Source organism: Manis javanica, chromosome 7, assembly GCF_040802235.1.
Source record: "Manis javanica isolate MJ-LG chromosome 7, MJ_LKY, whole genome shotgun sequence".
NCBI classification, from domain to species: Eukaryota; Metazoa; Chordata; class Mammalia; order Pholidota; family Manidae; genus Manis; species Manis javanica.
In genome coordinates, this window is record NC_133162.1 from 18215857 (window position 1) to 18238330 (window position 22474).

At 45.9% G+C, this 22474-nt stretch overlaps 1 protein-coding gene across 1 annotated transcript; it reads right to left on the minus strand.

The window, feature by feature from the left end:
• Positions 1-3683: 3683 nt before the first annotated feature.
• ADRA2A (adrenoceptor alpha 2A) lies at positions 3684-7407 on the minus strand. Its single transcript, XM_037001369.2, has one exon. It carries the CDS (start codon positions 6434-6436, stop codon positions 5039-5041), a length of 1398 nt encoding a protein of 465 aa, XP_036857264.1. The 5' UTR covers positions 6437-7407; the 3' UTR covers positions 3684-5038.
• Between the last annotated feature and the right edge of the window lie 15067 nt (positions 7408-22474).

Here is a 22474-nt window from a genome sequence, read left to right on the forward strand (position 1 = left end):
GTGCCTCACCCAAGGCAGGAACAGAATGAAGGAGAGAGCAGAGCTAGAATTTCATAGAATCGTAAAATGGATCAACAGAAAAGCCCGTGAGATTCCTTAGCTCAGTACTGTCCAGAAGTGTTCCAACAAACACAGATATGCTCCATGAAAGTGAAATTCTGGAGTCCAGATAGTTAGGGAACAAAGTGCACCATGTCATTGCCTCCTGGAGAATCCCAGACCTCACCGGCATATGCAAGGCTCTGAGAAGTCCTGAAGGAAAGGTACCTATGAAAGGTCACTTAACCCAGCATTTCATCAGATAGATGATAGACAGGTAGATACATAGATGATAAACAGGTGAGAGAGAGAGATTGAGACTGATTTTGTAGTTAAGTAAACTCCACAGAGCCCACTTTTAAGTAACACTGATCTAGACCAACCCTTTTCATTTCATAAGTAAAGAAATGAGGGCTCAGAAAAGGCTTTACCAAAGGCCACATCACTGTAGAAGGCACAGGTGAAGAGCCCAGGTCTCCTAATGCCCAAGTCCAGGCTCCTTCTAAAAGGGCCTCTTCCATTTCTGTATTTAACTCCAAACCCCAGGATTTCTGATAAGCAGGAAAATCAATATTTTCCAAACAAACCCTGGTGTTTGGGATTGCGCTGGGTCACTTCACATGGCTTCCCTGACAGGCACACCCTCTACTGAGGAACGCGTCCTCTCCTGCACCCCGGACTTTCAGGCCCACTGTGGGGGATGGCAGGGCCTGGGGCAGAGACCTGAAGGCAGGGCCTGATGTTGGGCCCTGGCTCTGGTGAGGGCAGGGGTCTGAATACTTGGACTGTGGCTCTAGTAAGTGTGGGAGGTAGCTTTCCAGAAGGGGAAAGGAGCTCACCACGCCATCCCCAGATTAGCTGGAGAAGAGAAAGCTAAGGTCTACCCTAGGTCTGGCTGCACCACCCAGGCCTGACACTGCTTCCACAGGGCTCAGCTGCTAGAACAAGAGCTGCCCACCTCACCCCTCCTCCCTTGGCCAGAGTCCTGACACCCCGGCTCCCACATCCTATTCCCTGAGCTCCCAGCCAAGTGGTCTCCCCCTCCTGCACCCTCATGGTATGGACAGATGCCCATCACCCTCATAGGCATGCAGCATCCACCACCCCCTGCACACTGTCTCTATTGTATATGGCTACCTAATGCTTCCTGTAGGCACATTCTGTCTCCCCACACAGGCTTACCACATCCAGAGTGCAAGGCAGGCTCTAATCCATGCCAGTCCCCACAGGGACAAGTGCTAAGCTCTGCAGGGTGCCCGCATGGAGAGCCCAGAGCTGCCTCACAGGGGTGGTACTTGGTACAGAGTTTATAGGGCTTATGTGGCAACCCGCCACATCCAACAGCAAAATAGGATTCAGCTTGGATGTCCGTACCATTGGACAGAGTCATGGAGTGGAGTGGGCTCGAGCGACCCAGGATGCCATGGAACCAGGTGGCTTTTCAAGGTCTCAGGCCCTTCAACAGCACAATGGGAGCTGGGGAGGTCTGCAGACACTTCTGTCTCTGAAACTGATTTCATTATAGACTCACAGAGAATGGAAAGCCTAAGCTACTTCTTCCCACGTGGTCTCCTCCAGCCCTTTAGAGACTGAAGCCTTGGGGAGGACAGCATGCTTGTGCCCAGGCTCAAATGGGGCTCCATGCCTGCCCCCAACTCACAGCAGCTCATGGGACCACATCTGGCAAAACACACTTCAGACCCCAAAGCCAGTGGCTATTGATACCTCAACCAAAGTTATGTAAAATAGAAGATTTGGACTCAAAGACAGATTCTCCCAGCCCAGATAATCAGAATCAGATGTGGACAGGAAGCTGTGACGTGACGGTCTCCTCTCCTTATCTTTGGGGGACATTTCTCCTCCTCAGATCCCCTCCCCACCCCAGACCTTTGCAGACTACAGGTTGAGCCCTGTGCCAAGGAAAAGCAGTACGCCCACCTTGAACTCAGAAGCCCAGCATCGGAGCCTGGGCTCCGGCCCTCTCTCCCCTCCCTTCCCCAGGCCCTGTCCTTCTCTGCTGCTGGATGGGGTGGGGTGTGGCGAGTGACACCAGAGGCCTGCCCTGTGTGGCACCACTGCCCACACTGCCTCCTCTCCCAGGGAGCAGCGTCTCTGGGGGTGAGGGCAGGGCAAACACTCTCCAGGACAGAGCAGAACAGAGTCAGCAGAGAGCAGTGTTTTTATCTGCCCCTGTGTGTCTGTAAAGTACAGCCCAGTTCCTGGGGGCGTGCCAGCCTGGCCTATTGTCTTGTACTGTTTGCCTTTGGGGCAGTGGGTGCCTGGAGTGGGGAGGCAGAGAGAGGCTGGGGTAAGGGTAGGGATGGAAGCCCAGCACCACACCAGCCAGCCAGCCAGCACAGTGCCTGGCCACCTCCTGTCTGTAGACTGGGATGATGCTGGAGATGGCAGGAACGTCCTACCTCTAACAAAAATCCCTCAGAGCCATTGTCTCTCCTCTCCCTGGCCTCCAGAGCCCAGGTCATTTCTCAGGGCTCTCCACCCTCACCCCCACCAAACAAGTTAAGGAAGATACGGACACTCTGCAGGAGCTGCTCAGAGTGTGCAAACCACACGAAAGGAAGCTGAGGACCTGCCTGGGGCAAAATGCAGGTGGGGGGGTATGCGGAGCTGGCCTGCCTGTGTATCACAGGTGCACCTTCCCCAAACCACGAGGTGCCGCTTGTGATGGCCCCTAACCAGCTGCCCAATGAGTGGCTCTCCTCCATCGGCGCTGCGTGTGATTATACATACACGCAGAACTACTCCACACCCTTCAGCTGTGTCCCAACTGAACTAGGCAGCACTGTGGGACCCTGAGCAAGTCACTTCCTCTTGTAAGATGAGGGACTGGGTTCCTGGATCTCTACGGGCCCATCCAGCTTCAAAATGCCATAACCATAACCATAGGGTGAGGATCTTACACTCTTCTAGACAGCAGGATGGAACTTGATATTACAGAAATGCAACAGAAGGTTCCGTGCCTTTGGCCAGAGACAAAGTAAGCCACCAACCGATATAGGATTCTATTAGGTGTTTATATTACTCTTTGTGCATATACCACACTCAGGGCTCTATACCACATGTTGCAAACTACCACACTGGAAAATGTGGATACGTATCTTGGGGTATATTCTGCACTGTGCATATACCAGACTTTGGAGTGTGTGTATATATGTATATATACACACACACACCTTGAGGGCACACAGACACTTTGCAGTGTGTACACGCTTAGAAGTATAGACCCCAGAACCAGATAAAGCTGGATACAATGCATTTCCACCACTTTTCATTAACCTTGAGTAAATCACTTGCCCTCTGAGACCCAGTTTCTTCACCTGTGAAGTGGGAATGATAATAATATCTACCTCATAGGGTTTTGGGGGAGATTAAATGAAGCACAGCTTGTAATAGGATCACCACAGCGTCCAGCACATAAACACCTGGTAAATGGTAGCTGTTACTGCTTGCATTTTTAAAGGTAAATGTTTTAGAAATATATATAATGCATTACATACACTTATATATTATTTTAAATATATATAAATATCAATATATATAATGTTTATATATGTTTTTAATTTTAAAAACATATATAAAATCGGATGTTCCCAGAGCTTTTGGAAATGCAGATAACAGACAGGACCATTTAATTCATATTTATTTCACATTTGATCTGTAAACTTTTTATTTAAAAAAAATCCACTGTCATTAGCAACATGTGCTGACATTAGTTTTTCTTTAGTGAAGAGCACAGGCCTTAAAGAGTCTCTGTCTAAAACATGTAGAAACTCGTATGTAAACACGAGGTCTCCGCCCTCCTCCCTTGACTTTGAAAGTTCATCAATGACATGATCTCAGCCAGAAAGCAGGGAGAAAAAGGACAACACTTTGATACCTAAGAGCTCTTGGAGCAGGAACTGTACAGTCTGGCAGGCTCATTTGTCTTTTCAGACTGTTTACCTTGGGCAAATTGTATCAGCTTTGCCTCTTCCACATAATTTCCACTCCTATATCTAAAAACAAGAGCGAAAAGATCTCTCTCAGTCAGCACTTTTGGGGAGGGAGGCGTGCACAAACATACCAGATAGAAACAGATACAGTCTTCAAGCAGTGGCCCCAGAGGAAGGGAAGGTGGGGCCACTGAAAACAGACAGTTTTAAAGTGAGTTTCTGAGGCAAAGAGTGCATCAGAGGAGAATGGCTTTATACACAGGGCTGCAAGGCAGAAAGGTTCACTCACTTCTGTCTTGGTCCATCGTTGTAATATTTACATATAGCAAAAGGCAATTATGCTGTTAGGCACAGGAAAAAAATGGACAGAAATCTTTTCCCTCTCAAGAAATCTTAAAGCAGGTCCAGGCCCAAGGGACAGTCACCAGTTGCTGGTGAAAAGAACACAAAGGGAGATAATGACTCCAGAAAGGGGTGTGCATTGCCAGGGGCTTGCCTGAACCAGAAACAATGTGTCTGGCCCCAAGGCATCTCCAACAGCATCAAAGCCAGGCGACACTGGGGACCCCTGTGTGTACTATCAAAAATAGTTTGTATTTACAGTGGGGGATGGGAGGGTGGGCAGGGCTGCCCTGAGCATTTGTTTAAAAATAGACTTGAGGGAGAGCAATTAGCCAGGGCTGGGTGATCCCCATCCATTAACCCTTTGGGAGCCAGCCATCCCTCTGGGGTCCAGTGCTTGCTTTGAACTGTCGTGGAAGCTGGACTCGGGGGAGGTGAAAACACCTTCAAGGAACAGTACAGACTAGGGGCAGCCCAAAGAACCCGGGAAGATCGCCCCAAGTCGCAAATGGCTCAACAACTAGAGGTCTTGTTACCCTCCCGGGCAGTACTTTTCCCCAGTAGGCAAGAGCAGCTGCCCACAGGCGGCCACAGAGCAATGCCCGGGCCAGGAAACGCGGAGAAGGCAGGACCCGCTTTCAGAGTGCTGGGCCTGCGTAGACGCTCCCTCAGGCCTCGCTGGCTGCGGGGCACGGACCCCGCGCTCACACGATCCGCTTCCTGTCTCCCCGGCAGAGGATTTTCTTGAAGGCGCGGCGGAAGTCGTGGTTGAAGATGGTGTAGATGACCGGGTTCAGCGAACTGTTGCAGTAGCCGAACCAGAAGAAGAACTTGAAGAGCGTGGGCGGCACGGAGCAGCCGACGGCGGTGAGCGTGTAGGTGAAGAAGAATGGGAACCAGCACACCACGAACACGCCGATGACCACGGCCAGCACGAACGTGAAGCGCTTCTCGCGGTTCTGCCGCCCGCGCCAGCGCGACGCCTTTGCGCCCCCGCCGCGCTCCTCCCCGGACCCTGCCGCAGGCGCCCCGGGCCCTGTCGCCCCCGGCCCGCGCCGCGGCAGGCTATCCCCGGGCTTCACCTGGCTTGCCCGAGCCTTGCCCTTGGCGCGGGGGCCGTGCTCAGCCCGACGGGGCCCCGGCGGCCGCTCCCCGTGCTCGGACGACGAGCTCTCCTCCAGGTCCAGCGCGTCGGCTTCACGCGGCCCTGCCGGCGCGGGCTCCCCGGGGGCACCATTGAGCTGGACAGGCAGCGGCTCGGCCTCGGCGCCCACGGGGCCCACGCCGCGCTCCGGACCTAGGCCGTTGGGCCTGCGCTCGGCGCCTCCCGGCGGCGCGGCGGAGGCGTCCGGACCCCGGCGGCTGGGCGGCACGCGGGTGCGGCGCTTGGCGATCTGGTAGATGCGCACGTAGACCAGGATCATGATGAGGCAGGGAGCGAAGAAGGAGCCGATGCACGACGAGATGACGTACCACTTCTGGTCGTTGATCTCACAGCGCGGCTCGGCGGGCTGCTGGCCGCCGCCGCCGCCCTTCTTCTCGATGGAGATGAGCGGCGGGAAGGAGATGACCGCAGAGATGACCCACACGGTGACGATGATGGCCTTGATGCGGCGTGGCGTGCGCTTCAGGTTGTACTCGATGGCCTGCGTGATGGACCAGTAGCGGTCCAGGCTGATGGCGCACAGGTGCACAATGGACGACGTGCAGAAGAGGACGTCGAGCGCCAGGTAGATCTCACACCACGCCTTGCCGAAGTACCAGTAGCCCATGACTTCGTTGGCCAGTGAGAAGGGGATGACAAGCGTGGCCACCAGGATGTCAGCCGAGGCCAGAGACACCAGAAAAAGGTTCTGCGGTGCCTTGAGCGCGCGGCTGGTAAACACCGCGATGATGACCAGCACGTTGCCAAACACGGTGAGCAGCATGAGCAGGCCGGCCAAGCACACCAGCGTCAGCGTCACCTGCAGGGAGTATGGGGTGGCCCGGGCGCCGCCCCCCGGCGCCTCAGTCCCGTTCCAGCTCGCGTTGCCCGCGTCCGGCTGCAGGGAGCCCATGGGCGCGAAGCTGCCCTCAGCCAGCGGCTGCTCCTGGCGGAACATGAACGCGGTGCCCGCTCGCCTGGGCCTGCTGCCAGCTGCCTTCCGTCCCGGCGCCGTGAGTCCTGCTCTTCCTCCCGCGCCCCGCTCGCCCCTCTCGCCCCGCCGCGCCTCACATGGAGAGGGGGCTGCAGCGAGGCCGGGCCCGAGCTGGGGGCCGCTAGCGGCCCATGGGCCCGGCTCACGCGAACGGTGCCCGGCCCTCGCCTCGGGCACTCGGGGTGGGCGCCTTCTCGCTCCCAAATCCTAAGCACGGACAAGTTTTATTTCTAAGGGGCGGGAGAGAGTAGGTCCAGCCGATGGGGAAAGAGATTTCTTCAAGAAGGGAGATCAAAAAATCATCGGTGGCCTGATGCCTTGGAAGGATGACAGGAAATTAAAATATATCTATATCTCTATCTTGACTCTTGAGCCTGAGCGAAAGCAATAAGTCTTACCGTGTGCGGTGCCCGCCCCCACCCCAGGAGGCAGTCGAGGGGTGCTGATGCGGGACTGGGGTCCTATGTCCGTCTCCTTACATCCCCGAAGCGATTACCGACTCTCTCGCTTCCCCTAGACGCAGCGGTGCCTGCCGGCCCCAGCCAGGGTGCGGACTCTGCCGCCTCTCGGAGCGCCGCGGGACTTCCAAAGTTGCGTGCCCGGCTGGGGCTGGGGCGCAGCGCGCGGAGCTCTGGGGTGGCGGCGGCGGCGGCGGGTGAGGGGTGTGTGGCTGCATGAAGGCGCCCCGTCCTCAGGCGGGCGGGGGCCCTGTAGGAGCGACGGCTGGGGCAGGAGGTCTCCTGGGCGTCAGCCGGGCGAGCTGCTGAGCTGATCGCGGCCGGCCGGGCAGGGGTACAAGCGCAGCGTGAGTGGGGCAGGAGCGCAGGGCTGGGGGAGAAGATGCTGGGGGTGTCTGGGCGGCGGCGTGCGGGCTGCCGGGCGTCTGCACCGAAGCCGGGGCCGCTGCTGCTCCGCCGCGCTCACGGTGGACTGGTTTTATAGTCCCAGGTTCAAGCCGGCGTTGCTGAGCAGCCGGCGTCAGCCCCCACGTGGGAAGCCGACCCTCCTCCGCCCCTTGCGCCTCCCCTCCGCGGGTCTAAAGCCCGCGCCCCGCGCGGGACGTTGGGGAGCGCTGCCCCCTGGGGCGGGACGTGCCCTTTGGAGAGGCGGGTACCTTGAGCGAGGGGTTGGTTTAAAGAGAGTGCCGGGGACTGGGAAGCGACCCCTGCTGGGAATTGGCCGAGCAGCTCCGGGCGGCTGGGCAGAGAGCAGCGGGCACACGGAATGCCCCCAGCAAGCTGGGTTCTGGGAGTACAGGTTGTTGGGGTCCTCCAGCCAGAATCAGAAGCAGCCACCGGTACGGATAGCATCCGGAGCAGCCCCGATCTGGGCCGGGCTGCTCTGGTTCCCAAGTGCTCCTGGCAGCGGGGCGAACGGGGTCCTGGTGCGAGAGAAAGACGCAGGTTCGGATCGAACCCCGGGTGCCGAATGGTAAGGACCCCCCAGGGAGCCGGCCCAGCCAGACTTCAGAGCTCCGCTTTGCGGGAAGGCAGCCACGGTAGAGCGGTCTGCGGGACTAGAGCGGCCCGGGGTCCGGACCGCGCCCCCTCAGACCACGGTGAGGAGTGGTCCTAGAGGCGGTGGCCGCGATCAGCGACTGAGCAAGGGCGCACTGACACCTGCTGGTGGCTCGTCGTCACGGCTGGGAAGCTACTCGCCTGCGCTTGGTGCCTCCTCCCGCCTCTGCGGTGTTTTGCCCACAGCGCCTTCTCCCATCTCAGGACAAATTCGGGTCCAAGATCAAGAAAGAACTCAGGATCCAAAATCAGGAAGGGAGAATTCAGATTTTAAGTTACACTTTGCCACGTTTCAGAAGTCTTCCTACAGTATACACTCTTGGATGTCTCCCCACCGCGGGAGCGGCGGCGCCTCCGATAAAGTCAGACCAGTAAGTACTCGGCAGGCATCCGAGCCCAGGACTGGCATCCCACCTAGAGCGGCACAGCCCACCGCTCCCGCAGAGCCGGTAGGTTTGGACGTGGCCTCCATGGCTGCCCAGGTCTGGCCTGCTGTGAGAGGCTATGCAGAGGCAGGAAAGCTAGACTCCACACTCACTCCACCCCACCCTATTTCAGATGCACAAACACCATCTTTCAGTAAAAAGAGGGTGCTGGACAAGAAGAGAGAGTACTTTCCATGTTCCCTCTGATAGAAATAGCTTGGAGTGAAGTGAACAGCTGGCTAGTCTTTCCCTGCACAGAAAATGCTCTACAACAGATCCTGACATTTGCTAGATACCAGCTTCTTTTAGTGCTATCTGCACTTTTCAAATATGCAGCAGGCAGTTTAAGGGTAAGGTCCAGTGGGATTGGAACTGACAGCAGGAGAGAGTTGAGCCCTACAGAACAGTTGTCTTATTTAAGGACTCACTAAACCAACATACTTTGTGTAGTCACCTACACTGGAAGTTCCAAGCATTGAACAGAGAGCCTCTCTGCCCATCCACCTGCAGGCTCAGGTCTGTCAGGGGCGTTGAGTATTACCTTCAGCCCCAGGTGATACCTACAGCCCCCACCAGTGATACAGTAATGCTGCTGCTGCTCTGGATGTAGATAATCATAAAGTCTGTGCTTTTCAAAGGACTTCACAGATGTCTCCTTTGACTTCAGTACCTTTATCTCCCACTCTTTGCTCCAGTGGTATGACCTCCCCTTCCTGTCTTAATTTTGAGGAGCATTTCTAGTCTCCTTTCCTGGAGAATCTAAGAAAGCTGGTATGTTAGAATTCCTTCCCTCTGTTGAGTCCATCATTTCCCATCTACTCAAATCTCAGCTCTGAACCTCTGGGCAGGGGGCAGAGGCATTGGAAATGTGGCCATGCTCATTTTTGCACAGCAGTCAGGAGCCCAAAACCTCACATATGAATGCTAAGAGAGACAAAAGTCAGAGCCCGTGGCAATCTGGGCTTTGCCATGTTGTTTACAGAACTTAGAGACTGAGTACTGGGAGGCCGTGGCTGCCCACCTCCATCTGATGTGTGGACACACTGCTCTCCTTTGTATCTCATTTCAGAAGCAAAAAAGAAAATGAAAACAGGCCACAGTGCTTTCCTTTCTTGGAATCTTTGCTGCGTGCCTGTGTATGACACCTCTTGTCACATTTTCTAAATACTTCCCAAACAACTAGTCGGTTTCTTAATTCCTGGGTTTGGGTCTTTTCTCCTAAAATGGGAACAGGTCTTTCAAAGAGCTCTGAGGCCAATACACAACATTTATTAAAATTAACTGCTGCCTTTGGTTAAGTACCTAGTATGCATCAAACATCCAGGGCTATCCACAGAGCTTCTTTATATGCAGAGTTCCTCTTGCCACATTCACTTTATCACCAAAGGCACTGCCTCCTTAGTTTAACACATAGAGTCAGTATCTCTGAGCTTTGAAAAGCTACGTGGACACCATTAATTTTTGCTAAAAGATTTAGTGCTGTGCTAGCTGAGTGTGACAGCATTGAGCAGAGAGGCATCCACACAGGCAATAATTCTTAACCAGGCCTGTATATCAGCATAGCCTGGGAAGGTAAAATACACTTACCAATGCCCCACCAGGGAAATGATGATACATCAAGCCCGTGGTAGCAAGCAGCAGGTGTGTTCCAGCAAAGCTCCTTGGCAGATACTAACAAGCATGCTCTGCTTACAGCTCACTGCCCCGAGCAATGAATCCCAACGAGGGGCAGGAGTAATGAGCAGGTGTTATGGTGGGGGCAGGAAGGGTGTGTCCAAATGACCTGGGAACTTTATCACGCTGACCTGAGCTACAAAAAAATGGGCCCCAGATTGGGAATCCCTGTCACAAGACAGTGTCCCAGGACAGCAGGACAGCTCTCCAAGGACCTGGAGCAGAACAAACAGTTGAGAGCCACTGTAAATACTGAGGTTGGCTTTCATGGCCTAAGGAGTGGTCACCTCTAGGAATATAGATGGGGTTCCATTATTATGATACTCTTAAAAAAATAAGTATTATTTATTAGTACTGACCCCATGCCAGGCCCAATTCTAAGCAGTTTACATACTATGTATTATTTTATATCATACCCAAAATAACCCTATAATGGAGATATTCTTACCTACCTTTACAAATGGAGAAAATAAGACTCAGAGAGGAAGTAGATTGCCCAGCTCATTAGTAAAGGATCAGCTCTGTACTCTGATTTTGCTGATAAGCTCAGTGAGCTTTCTCACTCCCTTTCTGTGGGTCTCTGTGCTCTGCCACACTGACAAGGGGGACCGTGCAAGAGGTTCATCAGGAATGAGACCACTGACAACCTGGCAGTTTGTCCCTCTGTCCCCGTCCTTCCAGGCCATTTGCAGCCACAAGAGCAGGACAGTACAGACCCTCATGTGTTCCTTTATTCCCTATCTGATGCCTTCTCTGTTGGAGGAACATCAGGCGCACTCCACACAAGGCCAGACATTTCCCAGTGGCCAATCTGAGGAAGGCCAACATGACACACCCTGCTCGAACAGTCCCAGAACCGCTGGCCTTTGGCCTCCCCTTGGGAGAAGCAACTGCTCCCCCTCATGGGTGCCCATACGTATTTCTTCCATAGCTTGGTGAACCTTTTTAATTCCTGGGTTTGGGTCTTTTCTCCTAAAATGGGAACAGGTCTTTCCTTCTCTAGCTCACCTATTCATTTGCACAATGGTTTAGTAAGGGGAAAGGACTGTCTTGTATTCCCAGAGCATACCTAAAAGAGCCTGTTTAAAAGTCAAATTTCTCAAACCTATCCCTTGGAGAGTCAATAGGACTAGGGTAAGACCTCGGTATTTACTTGTTTTTCTAACAAATACCTGACTAATCCAATAAAAACCAAAGTATAAGACACACTGGCATAGTTACTTGGTAAATGTTTGTATGATGAAGGAATGAAAGAATTACAGAATGAATGGATATTACTTACAATTAAGCTATCCACAAGGTAGGAGGCCCAGAAGAATATGGCAAAGTCACTTCCACTTCATTCCAAAACGACGATTTAGTTGACAAATCTTAACTAGTTCAGAGATATAGGTACAGTAATGTCTCATTCTCTCTCTCATTCTCTCTTTATATATCTATATTCTATTTATTACTATCTAGCTAGGCAATTTACCAATAAATGAAAGTTCTTAAGCTAAATTACCTGTTTGTCCTGGATCTACATCTGTAATTAAAGTATCAGTGACACCAAAATGTGCCTTGACTTCACGTAAAGGGAGTGGAATAACTCTGTATGAGATGGTATTAATAGCTCTTTTTTTTAAAGACTTGACTATCTAAGAAAAAACAACCTGCCTCATTAGCTTGGCCTCCTAGGCTATGATACAACCCTCACAAAGAGATGTGTGGACACACACACACTCACAAACACAGGCTACACACTCACGCACACAGTACTTAAACACACACTCCGAACGTGATGAGCAGGTGAGGACACTGTGTTCCCCCTGCCACCTGTGCCATGTGCACAGTCGGAGCCAAATGCTGCAGGGGAATGACCAGCATCTGCCAAGTCACTGTACTGCTGACAAGTCTTGTACTTTACCTGTGCTATAGCTCTCTGGAATCACAGCTATTGGAGGCAAAGGTAAGCCAAAGGAAAAGCATCAACTCCAAGCATGCTGTCCTTAGGGGCTGATGCACTCACCACCTCCCATGTGTCCCATCACTGCCTACCATCCTACCCAGCCTGGAGGATTTAGCCAGGTATTTTCTGGCTCTGCAAGGGCCTCTGGCCAAAACCAAGAAAAGCAGCCTCTGCCAGATCTACTCTGCTTTCAGAGTGTACAGAAAGGTTAGGCTCCCATCTGGCACGTTGGTGCTGCTCTGCCCTGCAGGACACGTTTGTGTCTCCACCAAACTGGGACCACAGACAGCCACACACACACACACACACACACACACACGCACACCTTACCAGCACCTCCTGCAGCCCTTCAGGTCAGGCCTCATCAAACAGTGCCTTGCCCACCACTGGCAAGTGAATTGTACCTTGCCTGCTTTGTCTAGAAGCATAAGGGCAAAACAAACCTCGAATCACTATGGCGAGTGTTAGCCATTTGTTCTCAGGCGTAACAGGTGAGCTCGAGCCACTGGCCTTTGGGTATAAAGGAAATATTTGTCACCAACATTAATAGCTCTTAAACTAACATCCATTAATCTAATTAGGTAAGGTGACTCACCCTTCACATTTGCTCAAAGAAACCATGGAGATGTTGTGCCTGCAACCACACACACACACACACACACACACACACACACACACACACACACCATTTAAGAAGTGGTCTGGCTATCACTGCTCCCTGGAAATTACTTCTTTTCTCCCTCATCCCTAGTTAATGATACAAATGAAGCACAAGCTCTTCCGTCCTAAAGGGACTGCTGGCTGCCAGGAGCTGGGAGGCATTAGAGTGAAGCCATTAGGAAGTAAGGCTTTGGAGTAAGATAAACCTGCTTCTGTCACTTAATAACTGTATTAACTTTCTGGACCTCCGTTTCCTCATGTGGCAACAGGGAAAACAGTTGTATGCACCTCACGCATACTCAGATGAAGACTAAATGAGTGAATACATGGAAAATACAGAGCAGTGTTTGGTATTTAATAGGTGTCAATATACAGCAGGTACGTTTGTTTACTTGGCAACACTTTCTCTGTCATCTGAATCTTCCTTAGACAGATGCAAATGGATCTGCCATCTTAAGGATTGATAGTACATTGATAAATTAACATGAGAAATAAGAATTAAAAACAGAAAAAAAAACAATTGAAAACAAAAAGAAAGTGGGGAAATATGGCTTTACTAGGTTTTAACAAGTATTTATTACATTTTTTTGTGGAAAGTAAGGATGGTGGTGGAAGTCTCTGAACTGCTCATAGTATGTAAAGAACATGCAAATTTAGTTATTTACATTATTAGCTACCAAGAAAAGGCAGCAACATCAAGGAAGTTCGCAGAATTAAGGAAGACTTAGTAAGGAGAGTCTTCCAACAGGACCAGTAAGGACTAAAATTTATGAGGGATAAGAGCTGGTGGTTACCGCCTTGGGAGAATCTCACAAGCAGGATTCGTGGCCTCTGTTGATTTTGAGTCAGGTGTGGCCTTCCCCCAGAGGTGTGGCAAGGCCTGGAGGAAGACAGGAGAGTCAGTCTTCAAGCTGATGGATCTTGAGACAACTAGCATGAATAGGGGGATGTTTCGGGGTGCTGTCGTTTGCAGTAGAGTGCCCAACTCAAACTGGCTAAAAGAGAGCAGAAGATGGATTGATTCATATACAGGAAATTCAGTTCAAGCCAGGAGCAGAGTTGGTGTTGGGCACGGTTGACGCAATGGCTTGACATTTGCACTGAGAGGCTGATTTCTTTCCACCTCCCTCTCTCTTTACCAGTGGATAAAAGAAAGGATTCAGCAAATGCACAGAGTAATAGATAGAAGGAGCCCACACAGTCCTCTGAAGTGCATATGAGAAAGAAGCTACCTTGGGTTTGCACAGCCCTCTGATTTCCAGATTTCATTGCTCTGAGGCTGAGCTAGATCTCTTGTATATGCTTCCTTCTCAGATTCCATGAGATTGCAGAGTCCACAGAACTATTTCTCTGTTTTACTTCAGTCTATTTGAGTTGGTTTCAATTCTATGCAACCAGAGCCCTTGACTAGAATAAATCACACAGCTTTAATTTCACAAATATATGTATTGATCATCTTCAATAAACCAGACTCAGTGCTAGATATTGATGTTAATAACAGTCAACAAGACAATTTCCAAACCCACTGACTGGGAAGCCTCTGAGAGGAGTCTTTTCCATTGACCTTTCATATATCAAAAAAAATAAAGTAACCGAGCTTTTTTAAAAGGGCCAAATATTTCCAGTGCTGATGGCACTACAAGTTCAGGCATTGAAGTGTCCCTTTGTCCAATCATGTCAAAGTGAAAGATAAAAGAAATTTAAGAAGACATACCCACTCCCCACATCAAGAAGACTTGTTATCTGATGCCCTGTTGCAGCCGCTCTGTCCCACAGATCACACATAAAACATCTGGACCAAATACAGAAAGTATTAAAGTAACTAATAAAAAGCAAACAGTAGCAGACAGAATGGGAAGAGAAAACAAAACTGAGGAAGAAGCCCACGTGGAGTGAGTATCCTGTTTGCTCGGTTTTCATCTTTTATCTCCCAACTTTGATCCAGCGAAGGCCCCAGCTGTGGAATCGAGCAGCAGATGTGAACGACTTGAGACAGAAAGAGAAATTCCATGTTTCTGGCCAGAGACCCAGGAGGAGGGTCCCCTGTGAGCCGGAAAGTGTGGAGAGAATCTCTGACAACTTTTGTCTTTTTTTTTTTCCTCTCTGTTTTTCTCTCCTGCCCTGACACTAAACTGGCTCCAGCTGGGGAGATGCGGGGTTGCAGCATGGACGGTTAAAACATTGAGGAAAACGATGTTTTTTTTCTGTCAAGACAAACAGGGAAAGGAGGACCCTGTGCTTGGAAGGGTGAGTGGGTGGGGGGTAAAATCCTATTATCTTTTTCTTGTTCTTTTATTTCACTGCTTTGCCCCAAGGATGCCCTAAGACATACAGAACTGAGTGGCAGGATTATGAGTAATTAAAACTCTGAGAGAAATCCGCCTTGCTGGCCAGAGGCATCAGAAAAGGGCTTCCTGGGAGCACACAGTAGTGGGGGGGCGGGGGACAGAGAGAATGGGAGGAGGGGACCCTCTGGCCCCGTGGGTGAGGTGTCTGTGGTGTCAGGGTCATCCGACAAAGAATTTAAAGCTATTTTAACTGTGTTCCAAGGGGTAAAGGCAAATACTCATGAAAAAAAAAAGATCCAAGTTCCCAGCAGGAAAATACAAACTACAAAAAGGAACTGGAGGCAGATTTTTCAACTAGAGAATACACAATCTGAAATTAAAGAAGGGAAAAACAAACCCTCACTGGAAGGACTCTGTATTAGTTTCTGAGGGCTGCCATAACAAGTTCCCACAAATGGTGATTTAAAACAATAAAAATTTAATCTCTCACAGCCTTAGAGGCTATACGTCTGAAATCAAGGTGTCAACAGGGCCACACTTCCTCCAAAAGCTTTAGGGCAGAAATCTTCTTTGCCTTTTCCAAGTCCTGGTGGCTCCTGGCCTTCCTTGGCTTAAGGCAACATCACTCGGATCTCTGACTCTATCTTTGCGTGGCCTTCTTCCCTCTATGCCTCTCTGTGTCCCAAACCCTCTGTCCTTCCTCCTGTAAAGACATCAGCCATTGGATCTAGAGATCACCCTAAATGCAGGATGATTTCATCTTGAGAACCTTAATGAATAACACCTTCAAAGATCTATTTCCAAATGAGGTCACATTCTAAAGTTCTAGATGAACATGAATTTTGGGGATTCACTCTTTTCAGCCCATTACAAGTTCTATAGTGGAAGACAGTCAACAGAGGAAGGATTCAGTGAACTTGGAGACAGATCAATAGGAACACTCCAGGAAGTTTTTCAGTCTGAAGAGCAATGACACCAGAAGGAAACTTAGAACTTGAGAAATGAAGGAAGAATGACAGAAATGGGAAATACCTGGTGTATTAATTTGCTGTGGCTGCCATAACAAAGTACCACACACTGGGTAGCTTAAACAATACAAAATTTTTGTCTCACAGTTCAGGAGGCTAGAAGTCCAAGACTAAGGTGTCGGCAAGTTTCATTTCTTCGGAGTGCTGTGAGAGATGATCTGTTCCTAGCTTTTGCTGGTTTACTGGCAATCTTTGGCATTCCCTGGTTTATAGATGCATCACCCTGATCTCTGCCTTCATCTTCACATGCGATTGTCCCTGTGTGTATGTGTATTTGTGTCCAAATTTCCCCCTTTTTATAAGGACACTAGTCATATTGGACTGGTACCCTCTGTAATGCTCATTTTAACTTAATTAACCCTGTAAAACCTATCTCCAAATAAGGACATATTCTGAGTGAGGTACTGGGGGTTAGGACTCCCATGTATCTTTTTTTGAAGGATAATTCATAATTCAATCTGTAACACTTGGGTAAATATAACTATTTTTCCTCATAAGTTCTTTAAAAATATAATTGATGTCAGCTGAAAATTACATTTGCTAGGACTTTCAATGCATATAAATGTAATATATATATATATATAAAAAACAGTTCTAACATAAAGAGGCAGTATAAAGTAATTTCTACAGTTGTAAGCCTTCATTTTATCTGAAATGGTAAAATATTAGCTCCAAGAAATAGTAACACCAGTATTAACAAAGAATAGAACAAAGAAATTAAAATAAAATATTTAAAAGTATTTGAATAATCCAAAAGAAAAAAGAGAGCAAAATTAGAATTGAACAAAAAAACTCAGGTGATAAACAGAAAACAATAAAATGTAAACCTAAATCCAACCATAAAAATAATTACATTGAATAGAAATGGTCTAAACCTACCAAATAAAAGACAGAGATCATTATAGTGGATAGATTAAAAAAGACCCAACTAGGTGCTGTCTACAAGAAATCCAATTTACATATAATGGCATAGATAGGTTAAAAGTAAAAAGATTAGAAAAGATACACCATGCAATCAAAAAGAACACTAATCCAATAAAACACTAACCAAAAAGAAGCTAGAGGCTAAGTTAATACCAAAGTCAACTTCAGAACATAAAAAATTATCAGGATAAATAGGGATATTAAATAATGACTAAAGACTAAATGCATCAAGAAAAATTAAAATCCTAAATGTGTATGCACATAAAAGAGCTTCAAAATATATTAGTAACAACTGATAGAATTGAAAGAAATAGACAAATCCACAATTACAATTTGAAAGTTCCACATTCTTAGTAATAAAATATAAAGGTACTGAACTATCAACCAACTTGATCTAATGGACATACATAGAATATTACAGAGAGAATAGAAAACATACTCTTTTCAAGTGCACAAGGAACATTTATCAGGATATACCGTATCAAACAGACAACCCATATTCATATGTTGGAAGATTTAATATTGGTAAGGTGACAATACTCACCAAATTGATCTACAGATTAAAAGTAGTCCTTTTTTAAAACTCTAACTGGCTTTTTAGCAGAAGTTGATAAGCTGATTCTAAAATTCATACAGAAATACAGGGGGCCCAGAATAGCTGAAACAATCTTGAAAAGGAAGAAAAAGTTGGAGGACTCACAGTTTCTGACTTCAAAACTTGCTGCAAGCTACAATAATCAAAACAGTTTGGTACTGACATAAGGATAGACTTATAGATCAATGGAATAGAATTAAAAGTCCATAAGTAAACTCACACATCTATGGACAACTGACTTTCCACAAGGGTGCCAAGACAACTTAATGGGAGAAAGAATAGTAGTCTTTTCAAAATATGGTGCTGGGGCAACTGGATTTCCACATGTTTCAAAAGAATAGATTTGGACTTCTACCTCACAATATATACAAAAATAAGCCAAAATGGATTAAAGAGATAAATGCAAGAGCTAAAACTATAATACTCTTAGATGATAACATAGTTGTAAATCTTTGTGACTTCAGATTAGGCAATGGTTTCTTAGATTTGATACCTAAAGAACAAGCAATCTCCCCCCAACCCATTATATAAATCGGACATCATGAAAATTAAAAACCTCTGTGTTTCAAAGGACACCATCAATTAAGTGAAAAGACAACTTGCAAAATAGGAGAAAATTTTGCAAATCATTTATCTGATGCATCCATTGGCTAGAATCCTAAAGAATGTTTATAACTCAACAAACAAAAAGACAAATAACCAAATGTTAAAGTAGGCAGAAGATTTGAGTAAATATTTCTTCAAAGATATGCTAGTGGCCAATAAACATGTGAAAAGATCGTCAACATCAACAGTCCTTAGGGAAATACAAATCAAAGCCATAATAAGATATGAAGTCACATCTACTAAAGTAGCTCAATAAATAGGTAGTAACAAGTGTTGACAAAAATGTGGAGAAATTGGAACTCTTATACCTTGCTTGTGAGATTATAAATAGTGCATCTACTTTAGAAAACAGTTTACAACTCCTAAAAATGTTAGATGTAGAGTTGCCCTATGACCCAGTAATTTAACTTCTATGTATACACCCAAGAAAAATGAAAACATATGTACTCACAACTTGTACTTAATTGTTCATAGAAGCATTACTCATATATCCAAAAAGTAGAAACAACTCAAATGTCCCTCATCTTGTGAATGATAAACAAAATGAGGTCTCCCCATCACAATGGAATATTATTCAGCCATAAAAAGGAATGAAAACTAATACACGCTACAACATAGATGAAACTTGAAAACATGCTCAATGAAAGAAGTCAGACTCAAAAAGCCACATATTTTATGATTCCATTTATATGAAATGTCTCAAAAATGAAAATCCCTAGAAATAGAAAGTAAATAATCAATTGCCAGGGGCTAGAAGGAAAGAATGGGGAGTGACTGCTGATGGGTACAGGATTTCTTTAGGGGGGATTAAAAAATGATCTGGAATAGATAGTGATTGTGTACAACTTTGTCAATACACCAAAAACTACTGGACTGTACAATTTTTAATGATGTATTTAATCATGTTATTTACTTCTCAGTAAAAATTTAAAAGGTAGACCATATCCTGGTTCATAAACAAACCTTACAAATTTAAAAGAACTGTAATTATACAAAGCATATTATCTGACCTTAACATAATTAAACTAGAAATCAGTAACAGAAAATTATATGGAAAATCTCCCCAAATATTTAGAAATAACACATTTCTAAGTAGCACATAGGTTAGAGAGGGAGTCTCAAGGGAAATTAATATATTTTGAGTGGAATGAAAAAACAAATACTACACACAAATTTTGCCATTTGTAACCAAAGCTGTGTTCGGGGAAAATTAATAGCATTATAATGCTGATTAGAAAAGAAGGTCTCATATCAATAATATAAAAAGAAGTAAGTTAAACCCCCCAAAAAAGAGAAAAAGGGACAATAACGAGCAGTAATCAATTTTAAAAGGCAGGAAAAATATAGAGAAAAATCAATGAAAACAAAAGCTGGTTCTTTGAGGAGATCAACAAAATTGTTCAACTTCTAACCAAATTACTGATGATACACAGGACTATGATACCTGTAGGCTACAAAGAGTCAGACCAAGTTCATTCACACTTAATGTTTGCTCTTTCACTTCTCAGCCTGTTCTGTTGGAAGTCAAACTTTGAACTGAAGCTGAATAAAGCATGAAGATATAAAATTACAGCACAATATTTCTAAACTAATGGAAATTCTTAAAACCCTTAGGCAAAAGAAACATCACTGTAACATTAAAAAGGAGGCAAACATGAGGGTTTTCTGGATGTGCCTTAAAGAGATGTCTAAGTATTAAAAGACTTTTATTTTCTCAGCCTTTAAATATTTTGGTTTTTAATAAGAAATAAATTATAACTACTTTGCTTTCATCTAGCTAAACTAATTCTTTGTGTATATGCCAGGCAATGACCAAATAATTTCTGAGAAAAACTGTTCAAAATAATTTCAACCTTACAAAAAAGTTGTAAGAATATTAGTACAAAGGAGATTCATATACTGTTTACCCCAATTTTTAGTATATTCACAGAGATGTGCAAGCATCACCATAATCAATTCTTGGAAATTTTCATCACTCCAAAAAGAAATCCTATGTCCATTAGCAATCACTTTCCATTTTCCTCAATTCTCCCATCCCTAGGCAACCACTAATCTTTCTGTCTTTACAGTTTTTGCCTATATTGAACACTTCATATAAATGGAATCATATAATTTGTGGCCTTTTGTGACTGGCTTCTTTCACTTAGCATGTTTTCAAGGTTTATCAGTACTTCCTTTTCTTTACCAAATACTATTCCATTTTGTGGATGAATCACATTCTATTTATAGATTCATCAGTTGATTACTTATTTCCACGTTTTAGCTATTAATAATGTATGAATATTAATGTACAGGGTTTTGTGTAGATGAATATTTTCACTTCACTTGGGTATACATTTAGGAGTGGAACTGCAGGGTCACAGATTAAATCTATGTTTAACATTTTGCAGAACTTCCATACTCTTTTCCAAAGCAGCTGCACCATTCTATACATCCACCAACAATTTATGTGGCTTCCAGTTGTACCACATCCTCACCAATATATATTAACTGCATTTTTTATTCATTTTTTAAATTAAGGTATCATTGATATACACTCTCATGAAGGTTTCACATGAAAAACGTTGTGGTTACTACATTCACCCATATTATCAGGTCCCCCCCATACCCTACTGAAGTCATGGTCCATCAGGGCAGTAAGATGCCACAGAATCACTACTTGTCTTCTCTGTGCTACACTGTCTTCCCTGTGACCCCCACACACACTATATGTAGCAATCATAATACCCATCAATCCCCTTCTCCCTCCCTCCCCACTCCTCCCCTTTGGTAACTGCTAGTCCCTTCTTGGAGTCTGTGAGTCTGCTGCTGTTTTGTTCCTTCAGTTTTGCTTCGTTGCTATACTCCACAAATGAGTGAAATAATCAAATACCATATAACAATACAATCTGAGCTGTATTTTCTGCTGAATTAAAAATCTTTTATTAAAAGTTTTGTTTGCAAATGGGCTGGTTTTTGCAATATTGTAACATATTTTGACAACAGAAAGGCCTTCCAGGAAACAAGAAGAGCTGTTTTAACAAAGACTGTGGGTCCTGCTCACCATCCCAGCTGACTCTCTTTCTAGATATAGGGGAAGGTGCTGATATGAATATTTGAATCTCTGATTTGGGGAAGAAGTTGAAACAGGACCAGAGCAGCAGAGAATGGCACTGAAGCAACTCACATTTAGGTAACTGGATTTTATTTCAATGATCTTCACATAACACATCTACGTTGGACCCCTAAGATTATATGCAATAATATTCATATTCACGTATGAATACACAACACACACAACAGCTGAGAGACAAATTACCTAAATGTGATTCCTCATAAGCCCACTTTTTGTTTCTAAGCGAAAGCTGAAGATTTAAGACTGTCTCAGCAGTTTTGAGACAAATAGAACTGTATTTGAATCAGCTTCCTCTACTTTATCTGTGCCCACACAGATGTAACTTAACTTCTATGAACCTGTTTAATCATCTGTAAACTGGGAATAATAATAGAACTTATTTCCTGTGGTAGGAATTAGATGAGATAATGCATGTCCATAACATAATACAGTGTCTACCAGATACATTAATGATACATATCATTATTAGTTACAGTTATAAATTCCCCACCCTTTTATACATAAGTGACATACAGGAAGAGAAGTAAAGGCCACCAGAGCCCAGAAAGTAGAATGAGACCTCCCCCAAAAAAGATGTTTTGTAAAAGATGGTTTGTAATGATGCATATTTAAGGATCCTATTTTCTAGAACTCTAGCAGAGCCTGAGGAACAGTTCTCAATTCCTCTAGCATGGATCTCAGCACAAGGTCTATTATGCTAGGGAGCACAATTCTTGGGCATTAAGGAACCACATGGGGAATGTCTAGGGAGCTATCCAGAGACCTGGCTAGAAAATGTGAGTCAAATCTCAGATATCATTAACTGAGGCTACCCAGAAATCTGAAGGAAAACAGTGGAAGCAACATAAGGTTGGTCAGACCACCTTGGACAAACTCTGATGTCTTTTCTACCAACACCTTCGTATCTCCTCAGGTTGATGATGAGACTTCACTACATATTTTCTATTCCCCACAATATTTTTCTCAAATCACCAAAATATTTATTTTCTGGTTTTCTCAACATTAGAATGTAATGAGTCAGAAGAATGTTACTTGCAAGGAAGAGAAATTAGTATTTTAAAATAGGAAAGTCATAGTAGAGAAATGCAGAAATGCCATTTTAAGATTAGATTCTGGTGAAGGCAATTGGTAAGTTTTTAACAGACATTATTCAAAAAAATAAAAAGAACTTGAAAAGTGGCACAATTTTGACAATATTGACTGCAAAGTAAAATTATTTTTT

What these genes read in the sequence shown, in the direction of transcription:
- ADRA2A (XM_037001369.2), bottom strand. Translation starts at nt 6,436, where the DNA reads ATGTTCCGCCAGGAGCAGCCGCTGGCTGAGGGCAGCTTCGCGCCCATG.